This window comes from Tamandua tetradactyla, chromosome 8 (assembly GCF_023851605.1).
Source record: "Tamandua tetradactyla isolate mTamTet1 chromosome 8, mTamTet1.pri, whole genome shotgun sequence".
NCBI lineage: Eukaryota > Metazoa > Chordata > Mammalia > Pilosa > Myrmecophagidae > Tamandua > Tamandua tetradactyla.
In genome coordinates this window covers 30,851,733-30,865,990 of record NC_135334.1, presented here as the reverse complement: position 1 = coordinate 30,865,990, position 14,258 = coordinate 30,851,733, and the positions used below count along the sequence as shown (strand labels likewise).

The 14,258-nt window shown below is 37.0% G+C and overlaps 1 protein-coding gene across 10 annotated transcripts in view; it reads right to left on the bottom strand.

Annotated features, from left to right (window-relative positions):
* The window catches only part of ARHGAP20 (Rho GTPase activating protein 20), a 138,545-nt gene that overhangs the window by 7,997 nt on the left and 116,290 nt on the right, over positions 1 to 14,258 (bottom strand). For all 10 annotated transcript variants that reach the window (XM_077113022.1, XM_077113015.1, XM_077113018.1 and 7 more), the window contains 2 exons: positions 6,857 to 7,035; positions 4,279 to 4,440 (listed from right to left, as the gene is read on the bottom strand). In XM_077113022.1, the coding sequence (XP_076969137.1) occupies positions 4,279 to 4,440; positions 6,857 to 7,035 (341 nt within the window). The remainder of the gene's footprint in view (positions 1 to 4,278; positions 4,441 to 6,856; positions 7,036 to 14,258) is intronic.

The window sequence follows — 14,258 nt, the reverse complement described above, 5'->3', positions numbered from 1 at the left end:
TTTTTTCTAACAAAAACCAGAGGGACAACTGGAGTTTGGACTATGGTGGGAAAGATAAAGGACAACTTGTTCAAGCTGAAACCTGTTTGTGTACATTTTTAGAAAATTAGTAAGAAACGACAAAGTCTGGCAGTAAACCATCCTAAATTCTTTTTTTTTTTCCTTCCTCAAATAGAAACACATATTTTGCTTCAGTGCTCTTAATTCTTTGAAAGAAAAGTTCTAAAACAAAAAAACAAACATGACCAAAACAAAACCAAAACATTCCCTCACACAGGACAGGCCTGGGTCTTATATCGTAGGGTGTATGAACTCCCCTTGGGTGAAACCACTCTCATAAGAGCTTCATTATTCCTTTCTTTAAGTGGTACATAAGTTCATGACATGAAAGAGGCAGGTGTTAGAAACATCTAAAATCCCCAATGGTAACTATATGTTTTTCCTCAAAGCCTTATCGGCTAGAACACTGAAAAATAAAAACTTAGGTGTTTAAATTTCAAGCCCTAGAGTAATGGGGTAGTAAGAAGTGGAAATGCAAGTGGTGACCTGGAAAACTGAACTCATTTAATAGGGCTGAAGTATTGATGAACAACTCTTAGAATTGGTCTTGCTAATATTTTTGAAGCTTATTAAGAGGAGGCATTCATATCACCTTGCTAAGTTACAAGGTACACTGCTTTCACTACTCTCACTTATATAGACCAGCATTTCTTCGAGTAATAGCTAGTTCAAGAAAATGCATTAGGATATCTGTGAGGTTTGCAGTTTGGTAATTATTCACTCATTCTTCACATATTTATTCATATGTGCCAGGCAGTGTTTGAGGTACTAGGGAAAAAAGCAGTGAACAAAGCAAAGTCTGTTATTTTAGTACTTTTTAATTCAACGACATTTAGTATACGATTCTAACCAAGGTATTGGGTGTTTATCCGTGTATTCTCCATAGGAGGGCTCTCATATACTTGTAAGAAGAAAGTGTTCCAGCTCTGGCTGGGCTCTGGGAACTTGCACAGCACCCAATGCCTGATATACACTAAATAACATGTTCACAGCACATGTGTATTACTGTTTTTGGCCTCTGAGAACCTTACTCTGCTGAGGCTAGGTGTGGTGAAATTTACAAGCAGGATATGACTAAAGGTGTTTACTGTTTGACCTTTTTACTAAAAGCTTAAAAGTAAACTCGTTTTGGTACTGTTCATTTCTGATCTAGGACAACTCTCTCTGTTGCTTTTGGCATGGTATCAGTAAGGCCAAGCTTGCAAAGTCTGATCTCTACCAAGATCAGTAAACTTTAGGTAGAGGAAGAACTGTACCTACGGTTAGTTCCCTTCTTGCAAGTTCCTGCTTACAACATAGAGATAGGCAAAAGCCTGTAATGGGGCAACTAATTCTTGCTGGAAAACCTAATCAGTGACTGTGTGCCTTGCAAAAGGCAACACACAACTTATTATCTACACATTTCATTTATATTACTAATAGAGAAGCTGCGATAATTTATTGCAGTTAGCTGGTTATGTGTACTTCTCCCCCAGTTGCTTTATGAGCTCCTCCAGGGCAGGGACAGACCCTGATCTATGTACACTTCAATGGCAAGCACAGTCCCAGCCATGCTACAGGTATACAGTAAGGTATTACTGAACTGTTGCTACTTATCATAGAGCCAAATATTCAAATTGACAAGGGAAGGCCAACTGTAACTGAGACTCTAATATAATTTAAAAAAACTTCTTTGTAGTCATGTTACCCTGTCACTATATACTTTGAGTGGTTAACAAGTAGGAAGATGGACTGATTTAAATTCTTTCTCCATTTTATCATCCAGTAGAAATGTACTTGGATACTTGTGGTTCAGATGCATCATCATAAAAGGTACCTCTTTTTGGGTAAATCTACTGAATTTTCATAACCTCCAGCTAATTTTATCTGTGGTACCCACTGTAAAAGTCAGATTTAGAAGAGGCAAAATCTATTATTTCAAAACAAGGTAGTGACAAATGCTCTCTTTTTGAATCTCAGTGGAAACATACTTATGATCTGTCTTGAAGAAAAACATCATTAAATCTTAAACCTACACTTGAAAGATAATGACTTGTGACATCTCAATGAACTCTCTCCCACAGCTGGAATAACAAGTTACAAAATACAATTGCCATTACAGCTGAGAAAGGACCTTCCCCGTGGTTGTGAATTACAATCACAAACTCACAGCGATCAACTGAAAGTCTCCTCCCCTTCAAACCAGAGCCCAGGTCCTCAACAGAACTCTCGAATTCATTTGAGATGAGAGTCCCACAGGATTAAGTATGAACTTTTCCTCAAAGGGCTGATGGATCAAAATTAAGCAATTTTGTTCCAATGTAGTTCGAAAACTGTTCCCCTCTTATATTTAAGGGCTTATATTTAAGTAAAAGTAGCATAAGTGAAAAATTAAAGGAAAACTGAAGTACTACTTCAAAACAGTCCTAAAAATAAGAAACAAAAGTTCAAAAACTTTTGGCAAAAGTATCTCTTTTCCTGCAACCACTTGGAAGATATGGGAATAAAACACAGTAGCACAATGATAAAACTTAAATTATTTGAAACTTATTTAACCAGACTGGCCAATAATTTAGATCATTTTTTTTGTCCTCTGTTTATTGCAGTAATATTTCTGCAATTTGAAATTTAATTCTTCTAGAACCATGCTTCTTTGCCTTAGCAATTAAGCACAAAATTTTATGTGTGGTGCTTTGAAGAATACCATAATAAGGAAAAGTTTCAAAAACACAATTATATGATTTTAAGAAAAGAAAAATTCATTGCATATGTATATCCTGGATATATCTCCTGCTAAGCATGCCATAAATATGTTTAGAACACTTTAGAATCACAGAGAAATCACAAACACAGGGCAAAACAGATTAGATGACTCTAGCTTGAGTTTCTCTGGTTCTTTTCAGTGATATTTCATTGCAAAAGTCTATAGCAGCAATTGTTTAGGAGCAGATATGGCCCATTTACCAAGAAACATCTAATTGTTCATAAACTCTTGATGTAAGTTTCTAAAAGCAGTTGGTCACTCTGCTGGAGGAGGCATATATAAGGGTCTTTTTTTATCTATCCTAAAGTCCTAAAGACTGTGCCCATGCTTTCCTTGATTTGGTTTTTCTGCTTGGGGCCCTGGGATGCAGATTGGGACTCTTTTTCTGTACTTCGCTCTTGTGCATCTCTAATCCTGCTGGGAAACAGAAGCCTGAAGTAGGTCTAGTTTCAATTACTAGAAGCTATCATTGGGGTCAAAACTCTGCTTGAAGTTGGCTTTCTTTTTTTTCTTTTTTTAAACATGGGCAGGCACCAGGAATTAAACCTGGGTCTCCAGCATGGCAGGTGAGAATTTTGCCACTGAGCCACCATTGCCCACCCTTAAATAAATAAAATAAATAAATAAAAAACCCTTAAAGTTGGTTTTGACTCTAAGTTTTCCAAAAAATAATTTGAGGCATTTCCAAGAATGTGGTGAGGAAAACATGTTAGAAGAGCTATAAGAAGTTTAATAACCATGGGGTAGAAGGAATAGGAAAATAAGGAATGCCAAACGTGGTAAAGGTAAAAGAAGACTCAGATGTTGAAGTCATTCCTACTCTCCTTTCAAAGTAAAAGACACAGGGGACAGGGGAAGAATTGTATGTGGGCATGATGATTATGTAAATGAATGGAATCCTCAGTGGCCTCAGTGAGCATTTTGTTTGTTTGTTTCCATTATAAGGCAAATATTTGTTTACTATGGTAAATTTCTACAATTATTTTCATAAGTTTAATAAAATTTATTTTTAAAAACTTTTCTTCATTAGGGAGGTATTGATAGTGGGGAAGGATATATTTGTTTTGTTAAATATCCTGTGCATGTCTTGATTATTATCATTATTATTTTTGCCTGAGCAGGCACTGGGAATCGAACATGGGTCTCCAGCATGGCAGGCGAGAACTCTGCCTGCTGAGCCACTGTGGCGTACCCTTGATTATTTTTTAATTTTTTTTTTTGTATGGAGTGGCAGGCATGAAGAATGGGAGGGTGGTATGCAGTGAAAAAAAATTTAAAACCATATCTGATACACCCTTTTCTTGGCGGTAGCTTTTACAGTTCAACATTGATTCGGTGAATGTTTTTTATAATTAATCAGATTCTAAATCTACTGCAGTTCTTTGCAGATGGGAGTAATGTTCATAATGGAAGAAATCAGTTGACTTGATTCAGAGCTATATCATGGGGGTGTATGAAGGGAGAGCTTTTCATACCTTTAAAACAGATGCTATCACAAAAATAGATTCACAGTCTAGATGCGCTTCGACTCCAGAATTCAGTTTCTCCTTTAGCTCTCTGCAAGATTTTACATTGGCCGACTGCCTGAAGATCCCTTTTGTGAGGGGCCCTTTTTGATTAAGAAAGAAGAGCATATCCTATGGGGAAGCCAAAGGAGAAATCAAAATGACTTTTCATATACAAGCAAGGAAGCACACACTTGCCCTCTTTGGCTGTCAAAGGCTAGGGTATGCAAGGGTAAAAGCAACTGCAGGATTGGAGCTGCTGGATGGACAGACTAAAGTGATTTTTGTGTCTCAATCTCCTTTCTCTCATTTGATTCCTTTTTAACGTATTTTTATCGATATCTTCACATACCGTATAATCCATCCAAAGCGAACAATCAACGGTCCACAATATCATCGCATAGTTGTGTGTTCATCATCATGATCATTTTTAGAACATTTGAATTACTCCAGAAAAATAAATAAAAAGACAAACCCCATACATCCCACATTCCTTACCCCTCCTTATTTTTTTAATTTTTAAAGTATTTTTAATTTTTATTTTTTTATCATCACATAGTTGTATATTCATCATGATAATTTCTTAGAACATTTGTATCCACAGAAAAATAAAAAGAAAACAGAGAAAAAAATTCATACATACCATATCCCTTATCCCTCCCTTTCATTGATCACTAGCATTTCAATCTACTAAATTTATTTTAACATTTTCCCCCATTATTTATTCATTTTTAATCCATATATTTTACTCATCAGTCCACAAGGTAGATAAAAGAAGCATCAAACACAAGATTTTCACAGTCACACAGTCACATTGAGAAAGCTATATCATTACACAATCATCTTCAAAAAATATGGCTACTGGAATACAGCTCTACATTTTCAGGCAGTTGCCTCCAGCCTCTTTGTTACATCTTAACTAAAAAAGTGATATCTATTTAGTGTGTAAGAATAACCTCCAGGATAACCTCTCGACTCTGTTTGGAATCTCTCAGGCATTGACACTTTATTTTGTCTCATTTCACTCTTCCCCGCTTTGGTCAAGAAGGTTTTCTCAATACCTTGGCGCTGAGTCCCAGCTCATTCTAGGATTTCTGTCCCACATTGCCAGGAAGGTCCACACCCCTGGGAGTCATGTCGCACGTAGAGAGGGGGAGGGCCCACCTACTTACTGACCACTAGTATTACAATCTAACCAATTTTAAGACTTACAATAGAGGTAGGTTAACTAAGACAGCGTCATATTGACATATATATCAAAACATTCAAAGGTAGAGCCATACAAACACAGGCACTGACTTTTCTTTTTTGCACTATAGTTATACAATTGTTATCAAAGATCACCATTTATTATAGCTATATGCAACAACCAAAACATATTTACCTGAACACTTGCTTTAAGAAGATTTTTCCTTTGGTCAGTGAACTAAGAGCCACGTTAAAATCAACCTTCTCTGACTGCTTCAAGATAAAGCAGTTAACTCATCCCTCTCTGATGTGCTACATTTTTTTCTTATTCTCTAATATGGATTCTTTTCCCTACTTATGGAAACACTCTTGCCATATTCATTCTTCACTTGCCTTTCTTTTCCCTTCATGCCACTTCATACTTCATTCCTACTTAATACATTCACTTCTTACTTTTAAAATAAGGCTCAAAATTATCTCCTCCAGGAAGCTTTCTCCAATTACAGTCCCTTCTGATCAATCTTTCATTTTGCTTACTTTTTACCCCCTCTGCTTTCAGTATGGAAGAGAATGGGTATTGGAGACAGGTAATCCATGAATCTAAAACCTAGTTATGCCATATATTCACTGTGTGACCTTGGGTAAAATTCTGAGGCTTATTTTATTTTTAAAGTAGGGATGATGATAATAGTAACTACCCCCCCCCCCCCCCCATTCTGAAGGATAAGCAATAAAGCATCTAGATTAGTCCTTGGCAATTATATATGCCCAACATAGAATAAAATGCCACGCATCTAGTATAATGTTTGGAGGATACTGGATATTCAATAAATGTTGCTTAACAGAGTCCATTTAATAGATTAGTTGGAGACAAACTCAGTGATTTTAATCTGATGCATTCCATATACAAAAGATAAATGTATGCCAGAGGGGGTACCTTTACACTTAAGCACTTGAAATAAAACATACATAAGGTTTTTAAAATGCTCAAGGTTGAGTAGTCTTGGTTGTTGAAGTGATGGAAAGAAGACCTTCAGAAAAGTGTGGAGTTCAGGAAAGGACCTGAGGGGAATGCAAGGGGTACTGTGGATTCTCTGTGCACAGAACAAATTCTAATTTATCTGAGCATGCTTATGTGGCTCTTTCCTATAACCAAAAGACTAGATTATCTCTTCCTATTATGTCTGCCTTATGATTATGCAATTATGAAGTCATATTTTTATTTTTTGAAGTAATAATAATGATATTTAGCCAAAGTCAGGGAGTATCTAATTTTTCCATTTGGGGATACATTTTCTTCCAGCGCCCTCCTTTTCCAACCTCCTTTCCCAATAGCGTTACAGGACAAACTGAGACTTACCAAGACAGGTTTGGGCAGATTGTCATTCTCAAAAATATTTGGCAGAGAAACTCCAAACAGCTCTCCTGGCACAGAAGATGTTGGTGACATGGGCAAATTGTCCAAGTGAGTGCTAGAACCGCGCCAGAAGGCCCAGCTTATGATAGATTTTCGCCTTTTAAATGTCTTCTGACCTGAATCTGAGGAATAAGTGAGATTATAAAAGAAACTGGTTTAATTCACTTTACTTTATTTCTACAGTTTGCATTTTACAGCATGTTCATTACTATTGCTCAAAGAGAAAAAATGTATACAGATGTCCTTTGTTACTGACAACTCAACCTATGAAATTCCTTTAAAATATTTTATAAATTAAGGAAGAATCAAATTTATAGGTTCCTTGCTCATTCATTTCTGCAGGCAGCACTGGTCTATAAACTTGAGCTTTGGTATTGAATTTCAAAAGGTGAAGGAAAAGCTCCCTTATTGAACTGTAACAACTTAAGGTAAAATATGTTTCATACCAATACATATGTTTTCCCAGTTTGAAGATAAGACTAGTTATACAGAAAAGGTGAAGGACTTAAAAAGATTAAAAAAAATTATTTCACAGTTAAATTGTTAGAAAAAGAAAGGGACAAGAATAAGAAAAGTAAAGTCTCCATAAATATGTCCTCTAGAAAGAGAATGCTGTATTACCTGATGTCTGCTCTACTGCTGAGAGCACAGAAAGGAAGCAAATGTCCTACAATTTTTCCCTTTCTTTGCAAATACAAGGATTGTAATGTACTTAGTCTGTTTCTGCTTTAAAAGGCATGTATAAGGCAGCATGATAAGAAATGGATGAAAACATGAGTGAGACTATGCCTCTGACAGTGAAGTTTGTAATCCATTGGGGAAACAAGGCTGGTGAAGGTAAGAACAAAAAGCAAGCATATCAATCAATAAAAAATGTCCTCAAGGAGGAGCAAAGCACCAAAGGATTGCAGAGGAAAGATAAATCACAACTACCTAGCAGGAGGGAGGACAGTAACCCTCCCAGTCAAGCTACCCAGAGATGATGCTGAACTACCCAATATTCCCTGATAGTGGGATGCTGAAGGAGAAGAGCTTTTCAAGTTGACTTGGTTAAACCAAAAGCTAAAAAAGCCAAGGATGCAGGAAGATAAAGAAAACAAATAACATTTTACTAAATAATCTTACAACCATGATTCATCCCTCACTTCCTTGGAGTATAGTAAGTACACACATTTGGGCATAAAGCTTCTGGGCTCTGGAGACAGAAGCCTGGTTAGACTCCTAGCTCACCCACTTAACCTCCTTGAACCTGTGTTTTAACTTTAAAAAGATACTGATATTAGCTATCCTTCACAGGCCAACTGAGAGAATGAAGCAGGCTGATTTATGAAAAGTACTACTTTGACTTGTGCACAGGTCACAGAGATCCTGTTACAAGTCATTTTCCTCATATATAGGCCCAAAGTAGCGAAAATACCCATTTCTTCCCCACCAACAGGACTCTCCTCCCCATGTCCACACTCCATTTGGTTTAACAGCTGTCAGGAGGTATCCAGTCATGAAGGATTACTATTACTCTGCTTAACTAAAGCACTTCTTCCTGCCCTGATATTCCCAACTTTCACCATGACAAGAAAAAAAAGGAAAGGAACCCAAATCCATTCATAAATCTAGAAGGTGGTTCCTGTATGTCTAACAATGCCAAATCTGTGTAAATATTTGTTTAATGGGTATGTTTATGTGTATGTTGAGTACTTGTACTCAGTCTGATTTCCTCACATTTGATTTTTTTTTGTATGCTGTATGGTGGGGTCACATTTCATTATTTTTCCATGTGTGTATCCCATTATTGCAGCACCATTTATTGCATTTTTGTTTGTTTGCCAGTTTGTTTATTTTTCGGGAAGGGCACAGACCAGGAATCAAACCCAGGTTGGGTCTTTCACATGGCAAGCAAGAATTCTACCACTGAAGTACCCTTGCACCCCCAAATTTGATTTTTTTTCTAATACTACCCAATTTATTTGATCGGCTTTTGCACACTTTTTAAAACATTCTTATTGTAAAATATAACATATGTATAAAATTGATAAACTTCAAAGTACAGTTTTTAACAAATAGTTATAGAGCAAATTTCAAAGTATGGTATGGGTTACAATTTCAGGTATTTTCTTCTGGCTGTTATAATACACTAGAGACTAACAAGAAATATCAATACAGTGAGTCAGTAGTCGTAATCATTTGTTAAATTCTGTTCTCTGTTACAACTCCTTGTCTCATTTGATGCTTCTTCCAATCTTCAGAGATACTTGTGCAATGCCTGTTTTAACTTCCTCATGGTGAAAAGGGATATTGACATTATGGGGTAGGGGGATGCAACTGGTTGATGCTCTTGGAGAAATCGGTGGCTCAGGGTTTCAGGGCTTATCTGGCATAGGATCAACCTGGAATTAAGTTTCTGAAAAATAAAGTTTGTGAGTGAAACTTATATAGAGCCTCAGATAGAGCCCTGAGTATTCTTTAGGGTTTTCAGGAATAATGTTGGTTGGGGTTTGGCATACTGTGGCAATTAGCAATATCTAGCTGAAGCTTGCATAAGATAATCTCCAGAATGATCTCTTGATTCTACTGGAAGTATCTTAGCCATTGATACCTTATTTTGTCACACTTCTTTTACCCCTTCTGGTCAGGTAGGCATTGTTGATCCCACAATGCCAGGGCCAGGCTCATCCCCAAGAGTTATGTCCCACACAGGGAGGAAGGATGATAATGACTTTACTTGCAGAGTTGGGCTTAGAGAGAGAGATGTCACATCTAAGCAACAGAAGAGGTTCTCTGAAAGCGACTCTTTGGCATAATCATAGGTAGGCTTGGTTTTCCCTGTTACTGAAATAAACTTCATTAAGAGCAAGCCTCAAGATCAAAAGCTTGGCCTATTAACTTGGGAGTCCCTAATGTTAGAGAGAATATCAGGGATATCCCAGGTGGGGAAGTTTAATAGCTTTGCATTTTTTTCTCCAGTCCCTCAAGGGACTTTGCCAATACTTTTTAATTATCTGCACAACATACTCTGGAATGTATCAGGGTATTTATCTATATAAGAATTAATCAATCTTGTAAGAATTACAAGATCTCATTCCCTATTCTGGGCTCCATGTGTTGAGGTTGTTTAAATGAACTGGCCAGACAGGTTACATTAGATTGTGCACTACAGAACATTTGAGTTTTGGATAAAATAAACTTCTCTTCCTTTGGTCTCATACAGTAGGTGAAGCTCTAAAATACAGATGACATTATCCTTCACTGTGTATTCTGATTTATCTTAGTCCCAACTGGATTGGCTTTGTTCTTACTCTAACTGAAGCCTGATCTCTTTTTTGGCTTCATCTACAATGGAGCACTACCGACTTTCAGAGCTGCAGAACTCCAACTCTGAGTCTTAGGTATAGCACGGTTACCCAAAGTTCCAGGGAAGCATCAGGCTACACACATAGAGCACAACATCTTAGAATTTAGAAATAAGACTTAAAGCTCAGGAATAAATGTGACTGCTGTAAAAGCTTACTATCTAGGCCCCAATTTTCGTATAGGTGTTTTCTAAACAAGACCATATAATTTTTGTCCTTGTGTTTCTGGCTCATTTTGCTCAACATAATGTCCTGAAGGTTCATTCAGCTTGCTGCCTGCCTCACGACTCCATACATTTCTGTTGCCGCACAATATTCAATCGCATGTATACACCACGTTTGCCCTTCTGCCGCTCAGCCGATGTACCCTTCAGCCACCTCCACGCATTGGCTGTTATGAATAATGCTGCCATAAATGTCAGTGTTCACACTTCTTAAGAAAAATGCTCTGTCTCAAAGTTATGTGCCTAGCTATCCTAGAGTGCAGACACAAGACAAAGTAGAACTTGAGTCCTGTACTTTATCATAAATACTTTTGGCCTTAGTTGTTTCTTTTATTATGTATAGCATTCAATTTGGGAGTTCATACTCCTTTTGAGACTGAGAGAAAAAAAATCACTAAATTTTACTTTCTTGCAGAGCTTTTGACTCATAAGTCTAGCTTTCTAAATGTTAAAGGTTGATGTAAAAATCTATTACTTCCATAGGAAAAATAAGGGGGATGTAAATGTAAAACAAACTAAATTCATATAAATCTAGATTCCTCAATCACCTTGACAAGATTCAGGCTAGTGTTTCTTCATGCTTCGATTATAGAAATGAATATTAAAATATGCAATTTTCAAAACTTTGTGCTTAAAAAAAAACAATTACATCAAGAAAAAAATATTTAATTGGGAATTCTATTCTGTCATATAACTCCCCAAATTAAGAATGCCTTTTTTTTCAGAATAGGAAATACATATGGGAGAACACTGGGTGATAACGGCAAACAGGCAGAATAAAAAGATGCGCCCCTTATTTTACCATACGCCGTGACTGTTCAGTCCAGATCTGGTTTAATTCTAAGTCTGAATCAGATGTGAAAGAGAGTCAGCTGTGGGCACAGTACTGCGAATTCAGGGCAGGGTAGACCCACAAGGGCTACTTGAGATCACACCCAGAATAGATCCCATGTCAATTTCAAAACTTTTCTGCTCCATTTAAGTTCTTCTCTACTAGGTATAACTAAGCCATTCAATCATTCATTTAAACTTCTGCTGTTCTGTATACTGGGGATGGAAGAAATATGCATTCCCAGGCCTTAAGAATCTCATATTCTAATGAGCCATGCAAATATCTCATGTTTGCATGAAGAAATCATAATTTAATTTTTTTAGGTGTTTTATTAGAGATATGCACAAAGTGCTTTGGAGACACAGAGAAGGAGGAAAACTACCTTAAGGAGCAAAGATTTTCTAGGAGTGACATTTGAGTTGGGACTTGAGGTCAGATCTTCAATGTCTATATCCTAAATCCCTATCAACACTAGAGGTGTCTCAATGGGGACAAACCACCGGGAGGATGAGTTACAGTGATCTAAGTTTCAGGGGTGGCCTGTTGAGGCTCTACGGCTACTCTGTCTTCAGTGTAAGACTACTCCATAGGAGGTCTATGCTTGCCTGGGTTAGGTTATTTTTCTTAAACTAAATTAGAGACAGTCTCCTTTAGAAATAAAGCTATGAGGGTTGTCTTTATTCTAATTGTGGCTTATTATACCCACATGGGTTAATGGTTGAAAAATATATGAACTGTTCTTAGCTCAAACTATACTGTCTTCCTCTTTTATCCTCATTGTTAACCCAGAAAGAAGATATGATTTTCACATAAAAGATTGTGCAAAATGTCCACCTCTTAAAACTAAGCAATTTAAGAATTTATGGGTTCTGTGGATTTTGAATATATCAGAGAGTGACAGACTTTTAGTATAACTAGTGGCACTTGGCAAAATAGGTCCTCAATCTATACATTTATAATATTTGCTGAAAAAGAAGTACAGCTCATTTTTACCTAGTGGAAGCCAGGCTAATAGATGGCATGTGAACAGGAAAGGGCAAGAGAATGAAAGAGGTTTGCTCTTAAACTCAGAGGTTTGCCACTCTCTGATTTAAGTGACTGAACTAAATACTTCATTGAAAACATCAAATTAAAGTCTCAGTTTTCATCACACTTTATTACAGAGCTTTCTTAGGAGGTTTCCTATTAAATTTTGATTCATGTTAGAAATGGGGTGGGGTACAGAGGGTGAGAAAGAAGTGTGGACTTTAATAGTATATTAATCTTTTTTCTTTTTAACTTTTTTATTGTATAGTATAACATATATATACAAAGCAAAGAAATAAAAAGGCAATAGTTTTCAAAGCACTCTTCAGCAAGTGGTTACAGGACAGATCCTGGAGTTCGTCATGGGCTACCATACAATCCTCTCATATTTTTCCTTCTAGCTGTTCCAGAATATAGGAGGCTAGAAGGATTAAATACTTTTTTTTATCATCACAATCGACTTTTTCTCTTTCTTTTTTTGTGAACAATAACATATATACAAAACCACACACACACACACACACAAATAAAAAGTAAAATGCTGGAGACTAAACAAGATTTCAATTTAATGATTCGGCATTCGTATTCATTTGTTAAATTGTATCTTCTATGTATAACTCCACCATCATCTTTAATCTTTCCATACCTCTCTTTAGGGTTGTTTGGGCTATGGCAATTCTGAAGTTTTGATATTGGAAGATTCTGTCGCTAATAAGGGGGGAGGGAGATGGAACAATCTGATGTTCTGCAGAAGCTGGGCTAGGTTTCAGGACTTATCTGGACAAGGGACACATCTGGAGGTTGTAGGTTTCTGGAAAGTTACTCTAGTGCCTGGAATCCTTGTGGAATTTTATATATTGCCCTAGGTGTTCTTCAGGATTGGCTGGAATGGCCCTGGTTGGGGGTTGGCAGGTTATGGTAGGTAGCAAGGTGTACCTGAAGCTTGCATAAGAGCAACCTCCAAGTAGCCTCTCGACTGTATTTGAACTCTCTCTGCCACTGATACTTTATCAATTACACTTTTCTTCCCACTTTTGGTCAGGATATAATTGTTGATCTCATGGTGTCAGGTCTGGATTCATCCCTGAGAGTTATCTTCCACTTCACCAGGGAAACTTTCACCCCTGGATGTCATGTCCCACATAGTAAGGAGGGCAATGATTTCACTTGCAGAGTTGGGCTTAGAGAGACTGAGGCCACATCTGAGCAACAACAGAGTTCTCCAGAAGTAACTCTTAGACATACCTATAAGTAGTCTAAGCTTCTTCGTTATCTACATAAGTTTCACAAGAGTAAGCTTCATGATCGAGGGCATGGCCTATTGATTTGGGTATCCCTAAAGTTTGAGACAGAATCAGGGGATTATAGTTTCATATTCTTTCTCCCCTCCCTCAGAGGACTTTGCCAATACTTTTTGATTATCTGCTTAATATACTCTAGGATGTTTCCAGGCATTACAATAATCTACACAGGATTAAAGGACCTCTTTCTTATTCTGTGCTTCCTGTGTTTCAATTGTTCAAATGATACAGATAGGCTGAATTAGATTATGCACTACAGCAAATTTCAGTTCCAGATCAAATAAACCTTTCTTCCATTGGTCTCAAAGACTATGTGTGGTTCTAAAATATAGGCACTGTCTTCCTTACCCCTATGTTCTGAATTACTTTAACCCCAACCTGTTTCGCTTTGTTCTTACCTCTGAATATCAGGTTATATATATAAAACAGCCTCTCAAAATCTAGAAATAATGATCACCACTCTGGATTTAGTGTTTCTGCTCTAAAAGCTTACAGTCTAGGCCCCTGTTTTCTTATAAGCATTTTCTGAAGGTGACCATACCACTGTTGTTTTTTTGTTTCTGGTTTACTTTGTCTCACCAAATGTCCTACATGTTCATTCACTTTGTTGCATGC